The 22,985-nt window shown below is 36.7% G+C and overlaps 1 protein-coding gene across 1 annotated transcript in view; it reads right to left on the bottom strand.

The window, feature by feature from the left end:
* LOC101145121 (selection and upkeep of intraepithelial T-cells protein 1-like) overlaps positions 1 to 22,985 on the bottom strand; it is a 74,498-nt gene that overhangs the window by 45,434 nt on the left and 6,079 nt on the right. Inside the window, 4 exon segments of the mRNA XM_063709000.1 lie at positions 9,518 to 9,625; positions 11,766 to 11,876; positions 14,581 to 14,862; positions 16,433 to 16,780. Of these exon segments, the coding sequence (XP_063565070.1) occupies positions 9,518 to 9,625; positions 11,766 to 11,876; positions 14,581 to 14,862; positions 16,433 to 16,780 (849 nt within the window).

Here is a 22,985-nt window from a genome sequence, read left to right as displayed (position 1 = left end):
GGTAAAGCCCAATCTAAAAAAAAAAAGTGTCAAAATAAAGTGATACCGGAGTTGAAGGATGAACTAGCCAGTATAAAAAAGAAGCTAACAGGTCTGACAGAGCTTAATAACACAATATAAGAATTTGACAATGCAATCACAAGTATTAACAGTAGAATAAACCAAAGTGAGGAAGGAATCTCAGAACTTGCAGACTGGTTATCTGAAATAAGACACACAAAAATAAAGAAAAGCAATAAAAAGAAATAAGCAAAATATCTAAGAAATATGGGATTATTTAGAGACCAAATCTGAGAATCACTGGCATCCTGAAAAAGAGAAGGAGAAAGCAAACAACTTGGAAAACATATTTTAGAATATCATTTGTGAAAACTTCCCCATCCTTGCTAGAGAAGCCAATAGTCAAAATCAGGAAATACAGAGAACTCCTTTAAGATTCTACACAGGAAGATCATAACTAAGACACATAATCATCAGATTTTTCAGGGTTGAAATCAAAGAAATAATGTTAAAGGCAGCTAGAGAGAGAGCAGGTCACCTACAAAGGGAATCTTATCAGGCTAATGCAGAACTCTCAGCTGAAACCTTACAAGTCAGAAGAGATTGGGGGCCTATATTCAACATTCTTAAAAAAAAAATCTTCATTCAAGAATGTCATGTCCAGTTCAGCTAAGCTTCCTAAGTGAAAGAGAAATAAAATCCTTTTCAGAGACACAAATGTTAAGAGAATTTATTATCACCAGCCCTGCTTTACAAGAGATGTTGAAAGGACAACTAAATACGGAAAGAAAAGACTACTACCAGCTAATACAAAAACGTGCTTTAACACAAAGACCAGAGTCACTGTAAAACAGCCACAGAAACAAGCCAACATAATAATCAGCTAACAGCACAATGATAGGATCAAATTCAATATATCAGTACTAACCTTGATGTAAACAGGCTAAATGTCCCCACTTAAAAGCGACAGAATAGCAAGCTGAATAAAGAACCAAGACCCAATGCTATGGTGTCTTCAAGAGACCCAGCTCACATATAATGACACTCATGAGCTAAAAATAAAGGGATGAAGGAAAATCTATCAAGCAAATGAAAACCAGAAAAAAAGCAGGGATTGCAATCCTAATTTCAGACAAAATGGATTTCAAACCAATAAGACCAAAAAGACAAAGAAGGGCATTAAAAAAATGGTAAAGGGTTCAATTCAACATGAAGACCTAACTATCATAAATATATATGAATCAACACAGGAGCATTAAGATTCATAAAGGAAGTTCTAAGAGACTTACAAAATGACATAGGCTCCCACACAATAATAGTGGTAGACTTCAATAGTTCACTGAAGTATTAGATCATCAAGGCAGAAAATTAACAAGGATATTCAGGAACTAAACTCAACATTGAACTAAATGGATCTGATAGACCTTTATGGAACTCTCCCCCACAAAACAGCAGAATATACATTTTTCTCATCACCACATGTCACATCCTCTAAAATTGACCACATAATTGGACATAAAACCGTCCTCAACAAATGTAAAAAAAAAAATTATACCAAAAACAGTCTCGGGCCACAACACAATAGAAAGAGAAGTCAGGACTGAAAATTGCTCGAAACCATGCGATTACATAGAAATTAAACAACATGATCCTGAATGAGAATGAGACCCGAGATACAACATACCAGAATCTCTGGGACACAGCTAAGGCAGTGTTCAGAAGGAAATTCATAGCACTAAATGCCCACATCAAAAAGTTAGATCTAAATTCACAACCTAACTTTACAACTGAAAGAATTAGAGAAGCGAGAGCAAATCAACCCCAAAGCTAGCAGAAGATGAGAAGTAACAAAAATCAGAGCTGAACTGAAGGAAATAGAGACCCACAAAACATTCCAAACATCAATGAATCAGGAGGGTTTTTTTTAAACAAAATTAATAAAGTAGGCCACTAACTATAGAGACTAATAAAGAAGAGAATAGAAAACATTCAAACAAATACAATTAAAAATGATAAAGGGAATGTTACTACTGACCCCACATAAATAAAAACAACCATCAGAAACTATGAGAACCTCTACAAACAAAAAACCTAGAAGAGATGAATAAATTTCTGGACACATACACCCACTCAAGACTGGGCCAGAAAGAAATTGATTCCCTGAACAGATCGATAATGAACTCTAAAATTGAATCAGTAATAAATAGCCTATCAACCAAAAAAAAGCTCAGGGCCTGATGGATTCACAAGCAAATTCTGCCAGCTGTACAAAAAAGACCTGGCACCATTCCTACAGAAACAACTGCAAAACTTGTGGAGGAGGGATCTCTCCCCAACTCATTTTATAATGACAGCATCATCTTGATACTAAAACCTGGCAGAGACACAACAACAACAAAACATACCAGGCCAATGTCTTTTATTAACATTGAGTCAAAAATCCTCAAGAAAATACTGCAAATCGGATCCACCAGCACATCAAAAAGCTTATCCACCATGAACAAGTAGGCTTTTCTCCTGGAATGTAATATTGGTTCAACATACACAAATCAATAATGTGATTTATCACATAAACAGAACTAAAGACAAAAACCACATGATTATCTCAATAGATGTAGAAAAGGCTTTCAGTAAAATTCAACACGTCATTTAAAAAACTCTCAATAAACTAGGTATTGAAGAAATATACCTCAAAATAATAAGAGCCATCTGTGACAAACCCAAGCCAACATTATACTGAATAAGCAAAAGCTAGGAACATTCCCCTTGAAAACTGGCACAGGTAAGGATGCTCTCTCTTACCATTTCTATTCAACATGGTATTGGAAGTCCTAGCCAGAGCAATCAGGCAAGAGAAAAAACTAAAGCACATCCATATAGAAAGAGAGGAAGCCAAACTCTCCCTGTTCGCAAATGACATGATTCTATATCTAGAAAAGCCCACAATCTTGGCCCAAAAGCTTTTTGAGCTGATGAACAACTTCGACAAAGTTACAGGATACCAAATCAATGTACAACAGTCACTAGTATTCCTCTACACCAACAGCCAAACCAAGAGCCAAATCAGAAAGGTAATCCCATTCACAATTGCCACAAAAAGAATGGAATACAACTCACCAGGGAGATGAAAGATCTCTACAATGAGAATTACAAAAAAAAAAAAAAACTGCTCAGAGAAATCAGAGAAGACACAAACAAATTTTAAAAATTCCGTGCGATAGGAAGAATCAATATAATTAAAATGGCTATACTGCCCAATGAAATATACAGATTCAATGCAATTTTCATCAAAACACCATCATTATTCTTCACAGAGCTAGAAAAAAATATTTTAAAATCCATATGGATTCAAAAAAGAGCCCAATTGGCCAAGGCAATCCTAAGCAACGAGAACAAAACTGGAGGCATTATATTACCTGACTTCAAACTATACTATAAGGCTACAGTAACCAAAACAACGTAGTACTGCTATAAAAACAGGTATATAGACCAATAGAACAGAAAAAATAGCCCAGAAGTAATGTTACACATCTGTGATCATCCTGATCTTCAACAAAACTGGTAAAAGCAAGCAATGAGGAAAAGAATCCTTATTCAATAAATGGTGCTAGAATAACTGGCTAGCCATATGCAGAAGATTGAAGCTGGACTCCTTCTTTATGCCATATACAAAATTCAACTCAAGATAGATTAAAGACTTAAATGTAAAATCCAAAATTATAAAAACCCCAGAAGATAACCTAGGCACTACCATCCTGGACACTGGAGAAGGCACAGATTTCATGACAAAGACACCAAAAGCAATTGCAACAAAAGCAATAATTTACAAGTAGGATCTAATTAAACTTAGGAGCTTCCGCTCAGCAAAAGAAACTATCAACAGAGTGAAGAGACAACCTACAGAATGAGAGAAAATATTTGCAAGCTATGCATCTAACAAAGGTCTACTATGCAGTGTCTATAAGGAACTTAAACAAATTTACAAGAGAAAAACAACCAACTCAATTAAAAAGTGGGGAAAGGACATGTACTTCTCAAAAGAAGCATACATGTGGCTAACAAGCATATGAAAAAAAGCTCAATATCACCAAGGTTTTAGAGAAATGCAAATCAAAACCACAATGAGATACCATCTCACACCAGTCAGAGAATGGCTATAATAAAAAAAAAGTCAAAAAATAATAGATGCTGGCAAGGTTGTGGAGAAAAGGGAATATTTACACACTGTCGGTGGGAGTGGTGGGAGTGCAAATTAGTTCAAGCATTGTGGAAAGCAGTATGGTAATTCCTCAAAGAGCTAAAAAAAAAAAAAAAAAAAAAAAGAACTACCATTAGACTCAGAAATCCCATTACTGGGTATATACCCAGAAGAAGATAAATAATTCTACCATAAAGACACACACACAGGAATGTTCACTGCCATGATATTCACAATAGGAAAGACATGGAATTAACCTAAATGCTCATCAATGACAGATTGGATAAAGAAAATGTGGTACATATACACCATGGAATACTGTGCAGCCAAAAAAATGAGTGAGATCATGTCCTTTGCAGGAACATGGATCAAGCTTGAGGCTATTATACTTAGTAAACTAATGGAGGAACAGAAAATCAAATACCACATGTTTTTATTTATAAATGGGAGCTAAGTGATAAGAACTTATGAACACAAAGAAGGAAACAACAGATAATGGGGTCTACTTGAGGGTGGAGGGTGAGAGGAGGAAGAAGAGCAGGAAAGATAATGGCTGGGTACTGGGCTTGATATCCAGGTGATGATATATGTACAATAAACCCTAATGACACGTGTTTACCCATGTAACAAGCCTTCACATGTACTCCCAAACCTAACATAAAATTTAACCTGGGAGAAAGAAAAGAGAATTGTCTAGCCATGACTTTTTCCACTTTTTTAGTGAAATAATAGTAATAATAGTTATTATTATTGGAGAATTGCTTGAGTTCATTGTATATCCTGGAGATTAGTCTCTTGTTGGATTAATGGTTTGCAAGTATTTTCTCCCATTCAACATGTTGTTTCTTTCTTCTGTTGATTGTTTGTTTTGTGGCATGGGAGATTTTTAGTTTAATATAGTCCCATTTGCCTATTTTTATTTTAATTGTCTGTGCTTTTGAGATCATAGTCATAAAATATTTGCCTAGACTAATGTTGTGAAGTGTTTCCCCTATGTTTTCTTGTAGAATATATTTAAGATCTTACATTTACATCTTTGATTTAATCTTCAGTTGATTTGTGTACATGTTAAGAGATAACAGTCCAGTTTCATTCCTCTGCATATTGATATTTGGTTTTTAAGAGAGTGTCCTTTTGCCAGTGTATGTTCTTGGTGCTTTTGTCAAAAATCAATTGGCTGTATGTAAGTAGACTTATTTCTGAGTTTTCTGTTCTGTTCCATTGGTCAATGTGTATATTTTTATCCCAGTACCACGCTGTTTTGGTTATTATATCCTTGTAATATATTTTGAAGTCAGGCAGTATGATACCTCCAGTTTTGTTTGTTTTGCTCACAATTGCTTTAGTTATGCTGGCTCTTTTTTGGTTCCATGAAAATTTTAGAATTATTTCTTCCATTCTTGTGAAAAATGTTAATGGTATTTTGATAGGAATTGCACCAAATTCATACATTGCTTTGGGCAGTATGGTCATTTTAACAAGATTAATTCTTCTAGTCCATGAGCATGAGATTTCTTTCCATTTATTTGTCTTTCATCAGTAGTGCTCAATGTCACTAATCATCAAGGACATGCACATCAAAACCACAGTGAGAGATCATCTTACCCAAGTTAAAATGACTACTATTAAAAAGTAAAATAAATAAATAAATAAATAAATAAATAACAGATGCTTATAAGGATGTGGAGAAAAGAGAACTCATACACTGTTGGTGGGAATGTAAATTAGTATGACCATTGTGGAAAACAGTATGGAGATTTTTCAAAAAACTAAAAATAAATTCATCAACCTCACTATGTGGTATCTATACAAAAGCATAGAAATCAGCATATCAAAGGAATAACTATACATGTATATTTATTGTAGCACAATTCACAATAGCAAAGATATACAGTCAACCTAAGTGTCCATCAGTGGGTGAATGGATAAAGAAAATGTGGTACAGATACACAATGGAATAGCATTTGGCAATTAAAAAGAAGAAAATCATGTTATTTGCAGAAAGTTGTATGGAACTGGAGGTTATTATGTTAAGTGAAATAACTCAGGCACAGAAAGACAAATATTGCATGTTTTCACTTATATGTGGGAGCTAAAAATGTTTGCTTATAAACGTAGAGAGAAGAATGATAGATACTAGAGGCTGGGATGAGGGGATTCAAGGGGGAATTAAGAGAGGTAGCTTAATGGGCATGCAGGTGCTCGTAAATAAAAGGTATAAGTTCTATTGCTCAACCACAGAGTAGGGTCAATAACAATGTATTATATGTTTTAAAGTAGCTAGAAGAGATAAATTGTTCTCAACTGATACAAATGATAAATACTCAAAGTGATGGACCTGTCACAAACCCTGACTTGATTATTACACACAAAATACCACATGTACCCCATAAAATGTAATATATTGGATTCAATTTTTAAAAAGTGAAAGAAGAACAAAGCCAGAAGACTCACACTTTCTATTCTAGACCTACTAAAAAGCTACAGTAATCAAAACAGTGTGATACTGACATAGAAAAAGAAACACAGACCATTGGAATATAATAGAGCCCAGAAATAAACCTTTACAAAATGGTTAAAGAATCTTTGACATGGGTGCTAAGAGCATTCACTGGGAAAAGGAGAGTCATTTCAATAAATGATTCTGGAAAAACTGGATATCCACATGAAGAATGAAGTTGGACTCTTATATAATACCATATTCAAAAATTAACAGAAAGTAGATCAAAAGCATACAGTAAGACAATTCTTAAAAGAAAACATAGGGTAAAATCTTCTTGACTTGGATTTAGTGATGATTTCTTTAACATAAAACCAAAAGCACAACAATGAAAGAAATAATAAACATTCAGACATTGGACTGCTTGAAAAATTCTTTAAACTGTGCCTCAAAAAGTCATCATTCACCAAGTAAAAATGCAACCACACAATAGGAGAAATTATTTGAAAATCTTACATCTGGTAAGGAATTAATATCCAGAATATGTTGAGAAATCTGAAAAGTCAACAACAAAAGACACACAACCCTTTTCAAAAATGAGCAATGAATTGAATAGACATTTCTCCAAAGAATATATGTAAGCAGCCAATAGGTACATGAAAAGATGCCCAATATGCCAATCATTAGGCAAATGCAAATAAAAACTATAATGAGAAACCACATGCATTGGGATAATATATATATAATTAATATATTACACATACATAATATATATGTATGTGTATTATATAAATACACATTTTATATATAGTTTATATATATATATACACACATATGCTATGCAAATGGAAGTATTTGGATAGTGTATGTGTGTATATATATATTTCATAAATATATTATCTCTATACAATATTATATATATACATACACACATACATACATAGCTGCAAGCGTTGGCATATATATAAAGAAATGAAAACTCCTGTGCACTTTTAGTAGGAATGTAAAAGGGTACAGCCACTGGGGAAAACCATATGGTGGTTCCTCAAAAAATTCAGAATAGAATTACCATATGAGCCATCAGTTCCACTCTGGGTATATACCCAAAAGGAATTAAAAGCAAAATCTTGAGGAGATATTTGTACACTCTTATTTATAGTAGCATTATACATAATAGCTGAGATATGGAAGCAACACAAATCCCAATCGATGGATGAATGGAGAAGCAAAATGTACTATATTTGTAAAATGGAACATTAGTCTAAAAAGGAATGGAATTCTGCAATGTGCTATAGTGTGGATGAGCATTGAGGACGTTATGCTGAGTGAAATAAGTCTGTTATAAAAAGGCAAATATTTCTATAATTCCACTTATATGAGTAACTTAGAGTACTGAAAATCATAGAGACCAAAAGTAGAATGTGGGTTGCCAGGGCTTGGAGAGAGGGGCAAATAGGGAATTATTGTTTGATGTGTACAGTTTCGGTTTTGGAAGATGAAAAGATCAGGTGAATGGTGGTGATGGGTGCACAACAATGTGAATGTAGTCTGTGTGTCCAAAATGTCCACTTAAAAATGGCTACAACAGTACATTTTATGTTACATAGATTTTACCACAAAAATAAAATTTTCTGCTTTTGAGAATACTTTGTGGGAGAATGTATCCCACAGAGTGGAAGAAAATATCTGTAAAACATATATTGACAAGAACTTGAATTTAGAATGCATTATGTCTCAATTTCATGATGCATTTATACTTTTTTTTCTATTTTCTCTTAAAACCATATACTAAGATTGTTGAAACACACGGTAAAGGCATGTAAGTGCCTGAGTTGGGATCCTGGCTCTGCCATTATTTAGCTATGTCATCTTAGATAAGATATTTAGCTTCCTTTTGTACCAGAATTTGTCAACTGTAACATCTCTTTCACTAAAGATTGAATATATTAATCTGTATACAACTCTTAGAGCATATAATAAGCATGTAATGTATATTAATAATATCAAATCACTTTGCTCCTTTTCTTCTGGTAAAGGTGAATGTGCAATTTAGTCTGCTAACACAGTAAATATTCACTGGCTCAGGTATGGACATTTTTGGAGTAAAATATAAAAAGCACTTTAACCCTAATTTGGTTTAAGGCCACTTGTGTCTTCATTTCACAGGAGAAAACTATTGAACAAAACACTCTGAAGAGTCCAGGCCTACTTTATAACTTCTAATTGTGATTTCTGGCTATAGCTCCAGCTTATGAAGAAGAAGAAGAATTATTTTATCTGGCTGATTATTGCCTTGCATATGTCATTTCCATAGGGACCTCAAAGATAAAGCTGAGCGCACATGTCAAACATGTCGGGTTCAGCTATCCCAACATTTTCACAATTACCATTCCCATTTTACCAAAAAGGAAAAGAATCAGTTTCAGGTGTCCAGGCAGACCATGAAATTTAGCAAAATGTGTGTGAACATGTGAATAATTTTGAGAGGAGTGTCCTGTGATTTACACTGATATCTGAAAAAATACCTATGACCTAAAAAGTTTAAGATATACTGAATTATTACCCCTTCTAGGCTAAAAGTACAGTAAAAATTAACATAATTTATTTGATGATGTGACGGCCAATGTTTGGCAAAAATAAAGCTATCAACTAAAAGAAATATTTTCTTTTCCTAGGAACAGAAATATCAGCAGTTTGTAGCATTAAGCCCACAAATTTTAGGAAGTTGGATTCCAAACTCTAGGACATGAGGTCCAAGTAGGTATTATTCCTGTAGTTCAAACCAGCATTACTGCTGTTTGGCTAAACGTCTTACCAGAGAATGGGCATTTAGGAAATGAGATATTTTCAGGACGTTCCCATCCTTTTAATCCACATACCTCTGTTTCTGCGATGCAAACCAATAATGAGTCCAACAATTACACACATTGAAAAGAAGACTATCCCAATGCCTATCAGGCAGGGAGAATTCTAGTCACACCAGTTACCTGAAGAAGAGATATTGTAATTGTTAGTTATTGGTGTGGAGGCACTTTTGATTGGGGCACAATGTGTCAAGAAATCAAGAGGTATGTTTTGATGCCATCCCACTGAATTCATTTAGATTTGGGCTAAGGCTTAGGTCTAAAGATCAGAGAGCTGTGGGTGACAGAGACAAGAAGAACGGCTGTTTCTAGGATGGGATAGGTTTGGGTTGAGGCTAAACAAGTCTGGAGAAAAACAACGCATCCTTCTTTCTCTCCATCTAGCCCATCAGTAAATGGGCCTCATTAGAGCACTAGATGGAGTTATGCTCCGATTGTTATCATTTCACCTGGGCTTGAAAGAGTCTGGGAGTACAATAGTTCTGGAGACCTCTGAACTGCCTAAAAGATCATATAAGCTTTGGATATACGACTCTCATGAGTGAAAGGGTTTTCAACAACATAGTATTAAAAATATTCTTTAGCACGCATCATAGCAACATCATTTGGCTATCTAGTCTGTCCATAAAATAGCCGATGGTGTGGGGCTTACTACCACAAGTGATGCCATTCCACCACTGGAGTAGCATAGGCACAGTGTAACTTAGTGGTTAAAATATGGGATACAGTGTCCATATGGCTTATAATCGATCTTGTTTCCTACCATTACTAGCTGTGTGATTTTAGGTGCAATAGTTAACGTTGGTGGGTTTATTTTCATAATATAGAACTTGGAGTGGTAATAATATTTAACTCAAAGTGTATTATGGAGGTTAAATGCACTAATTTCTGTAAATCTGTTGGTGTGGAGTTTTTCAGTAGTAAAAATACAATAAATGTTAGCCTCTAATGATGATGTAATAATTACTATTATAAAACTAACTCTGCATCCTTAAAAATTATTTATTCCAACTGATTCAACAATACCTTTTAGATAAAGTTGAAGAGATTTTCAGAAACTCAAATTATGCCCATGAGAAACAGTTGAATAACTGGGCACACTCAGCTTGGCAAAGGTCAAGTTTGAAATGTTCCTGACTGCTAATCTCTGAAGAGCTATCTGGGAAATGTCAGTTGTTACACATGTGACCTTTGGATGTTCAATTAAGTGTAAGATACAGACAAGCAGGTCAGTATTAAATAAGGACAAGCATTAAAAGATGTATTGAAGCAGGAACATTAGAAAAAAACAAATCTCTAAAAACTTGGATAGTGTGAATAAGCCGATAGAAGCTACAGTACAGTTTGTTTTGCAAAACAGCAGCTAGCAGAGGTGAATGTTGTGAACTGGTGGCTTTCTGGTGGAGTGGTGTCTTCCCCAAACCCCACAACCACAGTGGTGGAAAACGGCAGTTCTGAGGGTCAGACAACAGAGTTCAGGCCAGAGGAGCAGCTGCAAATGTAAATGGAAAATCCAAGAAGTGGAGAGATATTTAGGAAGACCAAGACCCGAATCCTTCGCTGACAGCAGAGCTACACGTGGTGGGAGGTGGCGCAGGAGCCTGGTGAAAAGCAGGGGGAGAGCACAGGACACTACTCTTGAAACACAGAGCTCTGCCAGAAGAGATCTGTGAGTCTGAAGCTTCTTAAATTGAGCACAACCCCAAATCATGAACAGCTATTTTTTGGTGTCTTAAATTTTCTTGCATATTGTGCAAGTTACCCCGATCCCCGCCCCCAACACCATAGTTGAGAATGAATGAAAACTTTTTGTTTAAGGAAAAGTAAACCACCTGGTGTTGCAGCTAGTGTAACTCTCCCTATGTGGTGTATTTTCCTGATGCTGTGCAATTAAAACTTAATTTTATGCCCTGAAGGGTCAGTGGTCCCTTTAAGAATTCAAGTGAGAAATATGTGTAAATTTTGTTAGGTGTTAAATGTTAAAAAGCTTTCCCAGGTTGTTTGAAAATCTGTCACCATAAGGACAATGGGTTTCAACTTGGTTGAGATACAAAAAGGTCACAATTTCAGATAACAGCATTGTCAACAGCTCCAGCAGCAAAAGAGAACAGTATGTAGGATTAAGGAATGCGTGGAGAGCATATGTTTAACATACATGGAAAAGTTCAGAACTTCCTGAGACAGACAGACTTGAGAATTATGGGTCATGCAGCTTTAGCTTCCCCACTCCCATTAGCATCTCTCATCCTTCAAGCCAACTTACGTTGCTCTTTTTGCTGTAGTTCAACACTTGGCAACATAATGAAGAATAGCAGAACAGCCAAGATTGCAACCAGAATCAGTATCCAGATAGAATTCCATGGAAACAGTTTATCTGAAATAGGGAGTCACAAATTTTACCACTTAGGAAACTTGAACCCACCAAACTAGGAATGATGATTCATCCAAAGCATGTTTCTGCTTAATACCTGTCACCTTCAAATGTAAACCAAGGCCAATTTGGGAAATTAATTATAATTGTGCACGTGAAAAATGGGATAGGATCTGGAGTAGGGAAGAGCTGAATGTGAGTTAGTTTGAAGATGGAGCAAAGGTGAATGAAGGCTGCTCTCCCATGTTTTCTGTTTGTTTGTGACAGAATCTCGCTATATCTTAAGGCTGGATTGCAGTGTCGTAATCACTGCTCACTGCATCCTCAACCTCCCTGGTTCAAATGATCCTCTCACATCAGCTTCCTGAGTATCTGAGACCACAGGCACATGCCATCATGCCCAACTAATTTTTTATTTTTTAATTTTTCATAGAGACAAGGTCTTGCTATGTTGCCTAGGCTGGTTTCAAACTCCTGAGCTCAAGGCATCCTGGCCACTAGGCCTTTCAAAGTGCTGTGATTACAGGCATAAGCCATTATACCTGGCCTTTTCCATGTTTTTTGACATTCAGTGAATACAGATAAGATCTCCCTGAGATGTCTCTATTCCCAGGACTGTAACTCATGCTCAAAGTTTGTGCTAATTATAATTCTGTTAAATCATCATTTTTTAAAGTGCATATACTTTTAAAAAGCATTTTTCACTAAAGTTGTAAATAAATCAGCAGGGCTTCCCCCAGCCCTGCCTTTTTCTTTGTTTGTTTTATTCATATATATCCTACTATGAACTTGGGGGAAGGAAGGTATGTAGTTTAGTCCTCCTTTATCCCCTGTAACTGTTTGTATTGCTGTTTCTGACACAACCATAATATGAAGCTTTTTTTTTCTGGAAAATCAAATGAGAAAATAAATGCAAAAATGTTTGAATGTAGTAAATTGCTAAAATTGTTAGGGGAGTCATTCCTGTAAGTGATAATATCCCTTTCAGCATGTGACTCTAATATTAATTTCATGGAATACACAAACACTAACACATTCGTATTTCCTTGACAGTTTATAAGACACTTACTAGGGTGTATTTCTGTCATTCAAGTATCAATGATTTATTGCATTCCTGCTATGTGCCATGCAATGTTTGAAGCAGTTGGAGTGTATTAGTGTATAAAACTGACAAAGATTTATATCTTCATGTTTCAGACAGGGAAACAGATAAGTGAAAATAAACATAATAAATAGGTTGTATGGTGGGCTAAATGGTGAAAATAACATGGAAGAAAGAAAAATTAAGGAAAGTAAGGAGAGGGAATCAAGTAATTTGGGGGCAGGTGGCATTTTTTTCAAGCTGGTTTGTCAAGGTACTCTTTATTAGGGAGGTTGAGTTGAGAAGAGACTGGAAGGACATAGGGGAAGTTAGAGCATTCTAGGAAGAGGGACCAACTAGAGCTAAGCCTCCAAGGTAGGAGCATGTCTTGCAGGTTTAGGAACAGCAAGGAAGTCTGTGTGACTAGAGTAGAGTGCACAAAGGAGGGTGTTAGGATATGAGGTCAGATAGGTAACGGGGGCAGAGATAATGCAGGATATTGAAGGGCATTTTACTCTGAAAAACAATGGGGAAAAATTGCAGGGTCTTGAACAGAGGGGTCCTATTTATATGTTGAGAATGTACCATAGTGGACAAGAAGAAAAATAAGAGGATATTTAGGATGCTATTGCCAAAGTTGAGACCATGGGTGATAGTGTCTCAGACTTGGATAGCAGTAGTAAGTTGGTGACAAGTGATGAGATGCTGAGTATATTTTAAAGGTAGAGCTAACACAATTTCTTGATAGATGTGTTGCAGAATATGAGAGAAAAATTGTTGTCAATGATGAATTCAATTATTTTGTTTTGAGAAACTGAAAATATAAAGTGTGATTGGAAAGACATTAATTAAGCAAATTTGGAGGTAATCAGGAGTTTACTTTATGATGTGTTTGGTTCAGGATATTTATTAGACTTCTATGTTGAGAGGTTGAGTTTGAAGATGAAAACTGAGTTTGAAGAGAGGACAGGGCAGGAGATACTACTGGAGGAGCCATAGCCACACTGATGATATCCGAAGTCTTGAGACAGAATGAACTCACAACAGAGGAAAGGCTCAAAAAACTACATCCTGGGAAACAGAAAACCAAATACTGCATGTTCTCACATATGAGTGGGAGCTAAATTATGAGAACACATGGACACATAGAGGGGAACAACACACACTGGGGCCTTTTGGAGGGTGGAGGGTGGGAAGAGGGAAAGAATCTGGAAAAATAACTAATGGGTACCAGGTTTAATACTTGGGTGACAAAGTAATCTGTACAACAAACCCCCATGGCATAAGTTTACCTATATAACAAACAAACCTGCACATGTGTTTAAAATAAATAAACTTAAAATAAAAGTTAACATAAAAGTTAAAATAAAAGTTAAAAATAAAAGCTAAAAAACAAAGCAAAACAAAAACTATGTCCTGGGAATCTGAATAGCAAGAAGGCAGAGTGAAAAAGAGACTATAACAAAAAGAATAAGAAAGAAAACAAGCAAGAAGACAATGAATAAAACCAAGAGAAAGTAATGTCTTGGAAACCAAGTGAAGAAAGTATGTATATGATTTTTTCTCTTTAATTTACAAATTTTATGTCAATGGCCATCATTTGAAGAACAAACACTCAGATCGCACCTGGTAAGACAATGCTTGTCCTTTCCTCTTGACCAGTTACAGGGTTTTGAAGGTAGCAAGTGATGTTGTCATGGGAGCTGTCTCTAAGGAGAAGGCTCATCTTCATGTTGAACAATTTGTTTCTATCCTGGGAATAGGATTTTGATGCAGGCGGAATGATCTCTCCTCTGCTCTCTCTCCATTCCATTTGAGGCTGTGGGAACCAACCTTCTGAATTACACTCCACTAAAAGACCTTTGCTATTCGGAGGATGAATAAGAATTTGTATTTCTAAACTTGTAGCTGGTTGGAATACAAAAAGGGAGAAACTGTTTTTAGAGGAAGACAAGGAAACACAGAAGAGATGGGGGAAAAGCCTTCCTGCCCTCTTTAATCCCTGTGTCCTTAGATATTGATAGCTAACTAAGCTATGAGGCTGATTGTCATGACAAGCCATTCAAAAAGGAACAGGGATAAGCCGTACTGAAGTGTTATGATAATCATATTAACAACATAGTCCAAAGTAAGTGAGGTGAGGAAATGCCTGTTTTTTACATTTATTCATTCACTCAAAATATGGGCTATTTACTAAATTTAAGTAACTTGGCTAGGTCCTTGGATTATGATAAACAAAAAAATCAAGATCTCAGTCCTCATAGAATTTATGGCTTAATGTTTTTTTCTTTAATCTTCACCATTAGCCACTTCTGAGCCACCATAACAAATTACAAATTTGTATTTTGCATACAATAGGTATTTTTACATGCAATATGTTTTACAAAAAAAAGGAAATACATTACTGTTTTCAAAATATGGTGCATATCACTTTAGAGAAAATAAAGAAGTCTTTGAAAAATTTTAGGATATTACCTAGGACATAAGTCTTGCCTAATATGTAGGCAGAGAAAGAATGAACAGAGATTTAAAGTGTGACCCTAAAGCAGCCCTGTCTAATAAAATTTTCTGCAATTATGGAAATATTCTATATGTGTGCCCTCTAATGCAGTAGCTGCTTGCCACATGAGACAACTAAGCACCTGAAATGTGGCCATTGAGACTGAAAAACTGAATGCTTAATTTTATTTAATTTTCATATGAATTTAAATGGCCACATGTGGCTAATATATATCATATTGGATAGCTCAGCTGTAGACTATGGAGTTGGGTGTCATATAATATCCAGTAAAGATGTTAAGTGTGAGTGCCCTGGATCCCTCCACATGTGTCCTCACATTTGTGAAGACCTTAGTTTGCTTCAAGTCCTCCATCTCCGCTCCATTTCTCTGCCATTCAGAATACTTCAAGGGTGAGTATTCACCTTTCATTCAGAATACTTCAAGGGTGATTGGCTTAAATGCTACGTATTTGCAAATAGCACCCATATAGTATATAGATTGTAGAATTTTGAAGATAGTAGGTGAAGGCTTTCTGAAATACATTTAGAAAGGTGAATCTGTAACTAAGTAGTCAGTAATTTGATTCAGGGAGAAATGAGAATAAAATTATCATTAAAGAGTCTATTGTAAAGATTCAGGTACTTTTAAAAGTCAAGTTTTACTAAAGTGTTGCCAGAAATAATTAGAAGGATTGTAACAAATTCTAAAAGGATTCTGTTAATTTTTTAGCAATCTAGCAATATATGTAGATGTAAAAAAGCAGACAGTATTTACTGATAGTTTTGATGTCTGAACAGATATAATTCTCATTCTCGATCCTCCACTCTTTCCAAATCAAACTCTAAACTCATAAATTTGACCTTGTTAACCAGACCATATAATATAAAAATAGAAATAGTGAGAATTTTCCTAATACTCAGCCTCATACAGGTTGAGAATCTTGGATGCATAGAAAACTCACAGGGATCCATCCTTACCTGTGACCTTCACTTCTGTGATGGCCTCTTCATAGACATTTCCGTCTTTGAAGAAGCAGTGGTACTGCCCGTCATCATCAGCACTGACATTAAGGATCCTGAGGGTCACTTTACCTTCTCCAATGGCTTCTTTCAGGAGCTCTGTCCGCTCCACATACTTGGAGATAGTTTCTCCATACAGGTCTTTACCATCCTTATACAGGTAAACAGGTCGTGTGTACTGACTCCGGAACTAGCGTATTTCCATGTGTTCTGCGCTTTGTGGTGGAGACAGCTGGCAACTGAGCTCAACTTTTCCACCCAGTGGAGCCAAGATTGGCCTCTATAAGCTATTCACTATGAATTGTTCTGTGAAGGGAGACAGCAACCAAAGGGTGAGAAGTGGACCAAGACAAAATTTTTATTTGAATTATTATATCACAAACACCCATAGACACACACACACACACACACTTTATTGAGAGTACATTCTTTTGTTTTCTCTTTTCCTTGAAAACACCTTTACTTTGCACTTTGCTTGAATGGAAATTCATCAAATTACTTTAAGAAATATGGGGAGGCCGAGGTGGGTGGATCACCTGAAGTCAGGGGTTCGAGACTGGCCTGACTAATATGGTGAAACTCTGTCTCTACTAAAAATACAAAAAAAAATTAGCCGGGCATGGTGGTGTGCACCTGTAATCCCAGCTACTTGGGAGGCTGAGACAGGAGAATCACTTGAACCCAGGAGGCGGAGGTTGCAGTGAGCTGAGATCACGCCACTGCACTCCAGCCTGGGAGACAGAGCGAGACTCCATCTGAAAACAAAAAAAAAAAGAAAGAAAGAAATATAAAAAATGATTTCCATTGTTGCTGTATGGTTTTCATTTCTGTTAAAATAAAGAAAAAGTACTACTACCAGTATAACAATTGCCCCTCTTCATTCTTTTTTCTCACCCTAGTTAAAACAACTTATTATTATTATTATTATACTTTAAGTTCTAGGATACATGTGTAGCATGTGCAGGTTTGTTACATAGGTATACACGTGCCATGGTGGTTTGCTGCACCCATCAACCCATCATCTACATTAGGTATTTCTCCTAATGGTATCCCTCCTCTATCCCCCTACCACCCGACAGGCCCTGGTGTGTGATGTTCCCCTCCCTGTGCCCACGTGCCCTCATTGTTCAACTCTCGCTTATGAATGAGAACATGCAGTGTTTGGTTTCTGTTCCTGTGTTAGTTTGCTGAGAATGGTGGTTTCCAGCTTCATCCATGTCCCTGCAAAGGACATGAACACATCTTTTTTTATGGCTGCATAGTATTCCATGGTGTTTATGAGCCACATTTTCTTTAACCAGTCTATCATTGATGAGCATTTGACTTGGTTCAAAGTCTTTGCTAATGTGAACAGTGCTGCAATAAACACACGTGTGCATGTGTCTTTGTAGTAGAATGATTTATAATCCTTTTGGTATATACCCAGTAAACGCATTCCTATTTCTCCACAACCTCACCAGCATCTGTTGTTTTCTGATTTTTTAATGATCACCATTCTAGCTGGCATAAGATGGTATCTCATTGTGGTTTTGATTTGCATTTCTCTAGTGACCAGTGATAATGAGCTTTTTTTCATATGTGTGTTGGCCACATAAATGTCTTCTTTTGAGAAATGTCTGTTCATATCTTTTCCCCACTTTTTGATGGGGTTGTTTGTTCTTGTAAATTTGTTTAAGTTCTTTGTAGATTCTGGATATTAGCCCTTTGTCAGATGCACACATTGCAAAAATGTTCTCCCATTCTGTAGGTTGCCTGTTCACTTGGATGATAGTTTCTTTTGGTGTGCAGAAGCTCTTTAGTTTAATTAGATCCCATTTGTCAGTTTTGGATTTGTTGCCATTGCTTTCGGTGTTTTAGTCATGAAGTCTTTGCCCGTGCCTATGTCCTGAATGGTATTGCCTAGGTTTTCTTCTGGGGTTTTCATGGTTTTAGGTCTTACATTTAAGTTTTCAATCCATCTTGAGTTAATTTTTGTGTAAGGTATAAGGAAGGGGTCCAGTTTCAGTGTTCTGTATATGGCTAGCCAGTTTTCCCAACACCATTTATTAAATAGGGAATCCTTTCCCTATTGCATGTTTTTGTCAGGTTTGCCAAAGATCAGATGGTTGTAGATGTGTGGAGTTATTTCTGAGGCCTGTGTTCTGTTCCATTGGTCAATATATCTGTTTGGTTATCAGTACCATGCTGTTTGGGTTACTGTAGCCTTGTAGTGTAGTTTGAAGTCAGGTTGAATGATGCCTCCAGGTTTGTTCTTTTTGCTTAGGATTGCCTTCGCTATATAGGCTCTTTTTTGGTTCCATATGAAATTTAAAGTAGTTTTTTCTAATTCTGTGAAGAAAGTCAATGGTAGCTTGATGGGGATAGCATTGAATCTATAAATTACTTTAAGCAGTATGGCCATTTTCACGATGTTGATTCTTCGTATCCATTAGCATGGAATGTTTTTCCATTTGTTTTTGTCCTCTCTTAATTCCTTGAGCAGTGGTTTGTAGTTCTCCTTGAAGAGGCCCTTCACATCCCTTGTAAGTTGTATTTCTAGGTATTTGATTCTCTTTGTAGCAATTGTCAATGGGAGTTCACTCATTATTTGGCTCTCTGTTTGTCTATTATTGGTGTATGGGAATGCTTGTAATTTTTGCACACTGATTTTGCATCCTGAGACATTGCTGAATTTGCTTATCAGCTTAAGGAGTTTTTGGGCTGAGACCATGGGGTTTTCTAAATGTACAATCGTGTCATTGGCAAACAGAGACAATTTGAATTCCTCTCTTCCTATGTGAACACCCTTTATTTCTTTCTGTTGCCTGATTGCCCTGGCCAGAACTTTCAATACTATGTTGAATAGGAGTGGTGAGAGAGGGCATCCTTGTCTTGTGCCGATTTTCTATGGGAATGCTTCCAGCTTTTGCCCATTCAGTATGATGTTGGCTGTGGGTTTGTCATAAATAGCTCTTATTATTTTGAGATACATTCCATCAATACCTAGTTTATTGAGAGTTTTTAGCATGAAGGAATGTTGAATTTTATTGAAGGCCTTTTCTGCATCTATTGAGATAATCATGTGGTTTTTATCATTGGTTCTGTTTATGTGATGGATTAGGTTTATTGATTTGTATAGGTTGAACCAGCCTTGCTTCTCAGGGATGGAGCCAACTTGATCATGGTGGATAAGCTTTTTGATGTGCTGCTGGATTCATTTTGCCAGTATTTTATTGAGAATTTTCACATTGATGTTCATCAGGGATATTGGCCTGAAATTTTCTTTTTTGTTGTTGTTGTGTCTTTGCCAGGTTTTGGAATCAGGATGACGCTGCCCTCATAACATTAGTCAGGGAAGACTCCCTCTTTTTCTATTGTTTGAAATAATTTCAGAAGGAATGCTACCAGCTCCTCTTTGTACTTCTGGTAGAATTTGGCTGTGAATCCATCTGGTCCTGGGCTTTTGTTGGTTGGTAGGCTATGAATTACTGCCTCAATTTCAGAACTTGTTATTGGTCTATTCAGGGATTCGACTTCTTCCTGGTTTAGTCTAAGGAGGGTGTATGTGTCCAGAAATTTATCCATTTCTTCTAGATTTTCTGGTTTATTTGCATAGAGGTGTTTGTAGTATTCTGACGGTAGTTTGTATTTCTGTGGGATTAGTGGTGATAGCCACTTTAACATTTTTTGTTGTGTCAATTTGATTCTTCTCTTTTTTCTTCATTAGTCTGGCTAGCCATTTATCTCTTTTGTTAATTTTTTTCAAAAAACTAGCTTCTGGATTCATTGATTTTTGGAAGGGCTTTTTGTGTCTTCTTCACTTCTGCCCTGATCTTAGTTATTTATTTTCTTCTGCTTGCTTTTGAATTTGTTTGCTCTTGCTTCTCTAGTTCTTTTAATTGTGATGTTAGGGTATCTTTCCCACTTTCTCCTGTGGGCATTTAGTGCTATAAATTTCCCTCTAAACACTGCTTTAGCTGTGCCCCAGAGATTCTGGTACATTATGTCTTTGTACTCATCGGTTTCAAAGAACTTACTTATTTCTGCCTTAATTTTGTTATTTATCCAGTAGTCATTCAGGAGCAGATTGTTCAGTTTCCATGTAGTTGTGCAGTTTTCAGTGAGTTTCTTTATCCTGAGTTCTAATTTGATTGCACTGTGGTCTGACAGATTGTTTGTTATCATTTCCATTCTTTTGCTTTTGCTGAGGAGTGCTTTACCTCCAATTATGTGGTCGATTTTAGAATAAATGTGATGTGGTGCTGAGAAGAATGTATATTCTGTTAATTTGGGGTAGAGAGTTCTGTAGATGTCTGTTAGGTCCATTTTGTCCAGAGCTGAGTTCAAGAACTGAATATCTTGTTAATTTTATGTCTTGTTGATATGTCTAATATTGACAGTGGGGTGTTAAAGTCTCCCATTATCATTAAGTCAAAGTCTACATCTCTTTGTAGTTCTCTAAGAACTTGCTTTATGAATCTGGGTGCTCCTGTTTTGGGTGCATATATATTTAGGATATTTGGCTTTTCTTGTTGCATTGATCCCTTTACCATTATGTAATGCCCTTCTTTTTCTTTTTTGATCTTTGTTGGTTTAAAGTCTGTTTTATCAGAGACTAAGATTGCAACCCCTGCTTTTTTTGCTTTCCATTTGCTTGGTAAATATTCCTCCATCCCTTTATTTTGAGTCTATGTATGTCTTTGCACATGAGATGGGTCTCCTGAATACAGCACAATGAGGGTCTTGACTCTTTATCCAATTTGCCAGTCTGTGTCTTTTAACTGGGGCATTTAGCGCATTTACATTTAAGGTTAATATTGTTACGTGTGAATTTGATCCTGCCATTATGATTCTAACTGGTTATTTTGCCCATTAGTTGATGCAGTTTCTTCATAGTGTTGATGGTCTTTACAATTTGGTATGTTTTTGCAGTGGCTGGTACCAGTTTTTCCTTTCCATATTTAGTGCTTCCTTCAGGAGTTCTTGTAAGGCAGGCCTGGTGGTGACAAAATCTCTCAGCATTTGCTTGCCTGTAAAGGATTTTATTTCTCATTCACTTACGAAGCTTAGTTTGGCTGGATATGAAACTGGATATGAAATTCTGGGTTGAAGATTCTTTTCTTTAAGAATGTTGAATATTGGCCCACACTCTCTTCTAGCTTGTAGGGTTTCTGCACGGACATCCACTATTGGTCTGATGGGCTTCCCTTTGTGGGTAACCTGACCTTTCTCTCTGGCTGCACTTAACATTTTTTCCTTCATTTCAACCTTGGTGAATCTGACAATTACGTGTCTTGGGTTGTTCTTCTCGAGAAGTATCTTTGTGGTGTTCTCTGTATTTCCTGAATTTGAATGTCGGCCTGTCTTGCTAGGTTGGGATAATATCCTGAAGAGTGTTTTCCAACTTGGTTCCATTTTCCCCTTCACTTTCAGGTACACCAATCAAACATAGGTTTGTTCTTTTCACATAGTCCCATATTTCTTGGCAGCTTTGTTCATTCCTTTTCATTCTTTTGTCTCTAATCTTGTCTTCATGCTTTATTTCATTAAGTTGATCTTCAGTCTCTGATATAATTTCTTCCTCTTGATCAATTCAGCTATTGATACTTGTGTATGCTTCACAAAATTCTCGTGCTGTGTTTTTCAGCTCCATTAGGTTATTTCTGTTCTTCTCTACACTGGCTATTCTATTTAGCAATTCCTTTAACTTTTTTTAAAGGTTGTGAGCTTCCTTGCATTGGGTTGGAACATGCTCCATTAGCTCGGAGGAGTTTGTTATTAAGAAGTTTTCTGGTTTTCGGAATTTTCAGCCTTTTCGCCCTGTTTTTTCCTTATCTTCATGGATTTATCTACCTTTGGTTTTGATATTGCTGACCTTCAGTTGGGGTTTTGGTGAGGAAGTCCTTTTTGTTGATGCTGATGCTATTCCTTTCTGTTTATTAGTTTCCCTTCTAACACTCAGGCCCCTCTGCTGCAGGTCTGCTGGAGTTTGCTGTCGGTCCACTTCAGACCCTGTTTGCTTGGATATCACCAGCGGAAGCTACAGAACAGCCAAGATTGCTGCCCTTTCCTTCCTCTGGAAGTTTTGTCTCAGATGGGCACCCACCAGATGCCAGCCAGAGCTCTCCCATATGAGGTGTCTGTCAACCCCTTCTGGGAGGTGTCTCCCCATCAGGAGGCACAGGGGTCAGGTACCCACTTGAGGAGGCAGTCTGTCCCTTAGCAGAGCTCAAGTGCTGTGCTTGGAGATCCACTTCTCTCCTCAGAGCCAGGAGTCAGGAATGTTTAAGTCTGCTGAAGCTGTGCCCACAGCCAACCTTCCCCCAGGTGCTCTGTTCCAGGGAGATGAGAGTTTTATCTATAAGCCCCTGACAGGGGCTGCTGCCTTTCTTTCAGAGATGTCCTGCCCAGAGAAGAAGAATCTAGAGAGGCAGTCTGGCTACAGCGGCTTTGTGGAGCTGCAGTGGGCTCTGCCCAGTTTGAAATTTCAGGCCGCTTTCTTTACACCGTGAGGGGAAAACCGTCTACTCAA

This window comes from Gorilla gorilla, chromosome 1, assembly GCF_029281585.2.
Source record: "Gorilla gorilla gorilla isolate KB3781 chromosome 1, NHGRI_mGorGor1-v2.1_pri, whole genome shotgun sequence".
NCBI lineage: Eukaryota > Metazoa > Chordata > Mammalia > Primates > Hominidae > Gorilla > Gorilla gorilla.
This window is presented reverse-complemented; position numbering and strand designations above follow the sequence as displayed.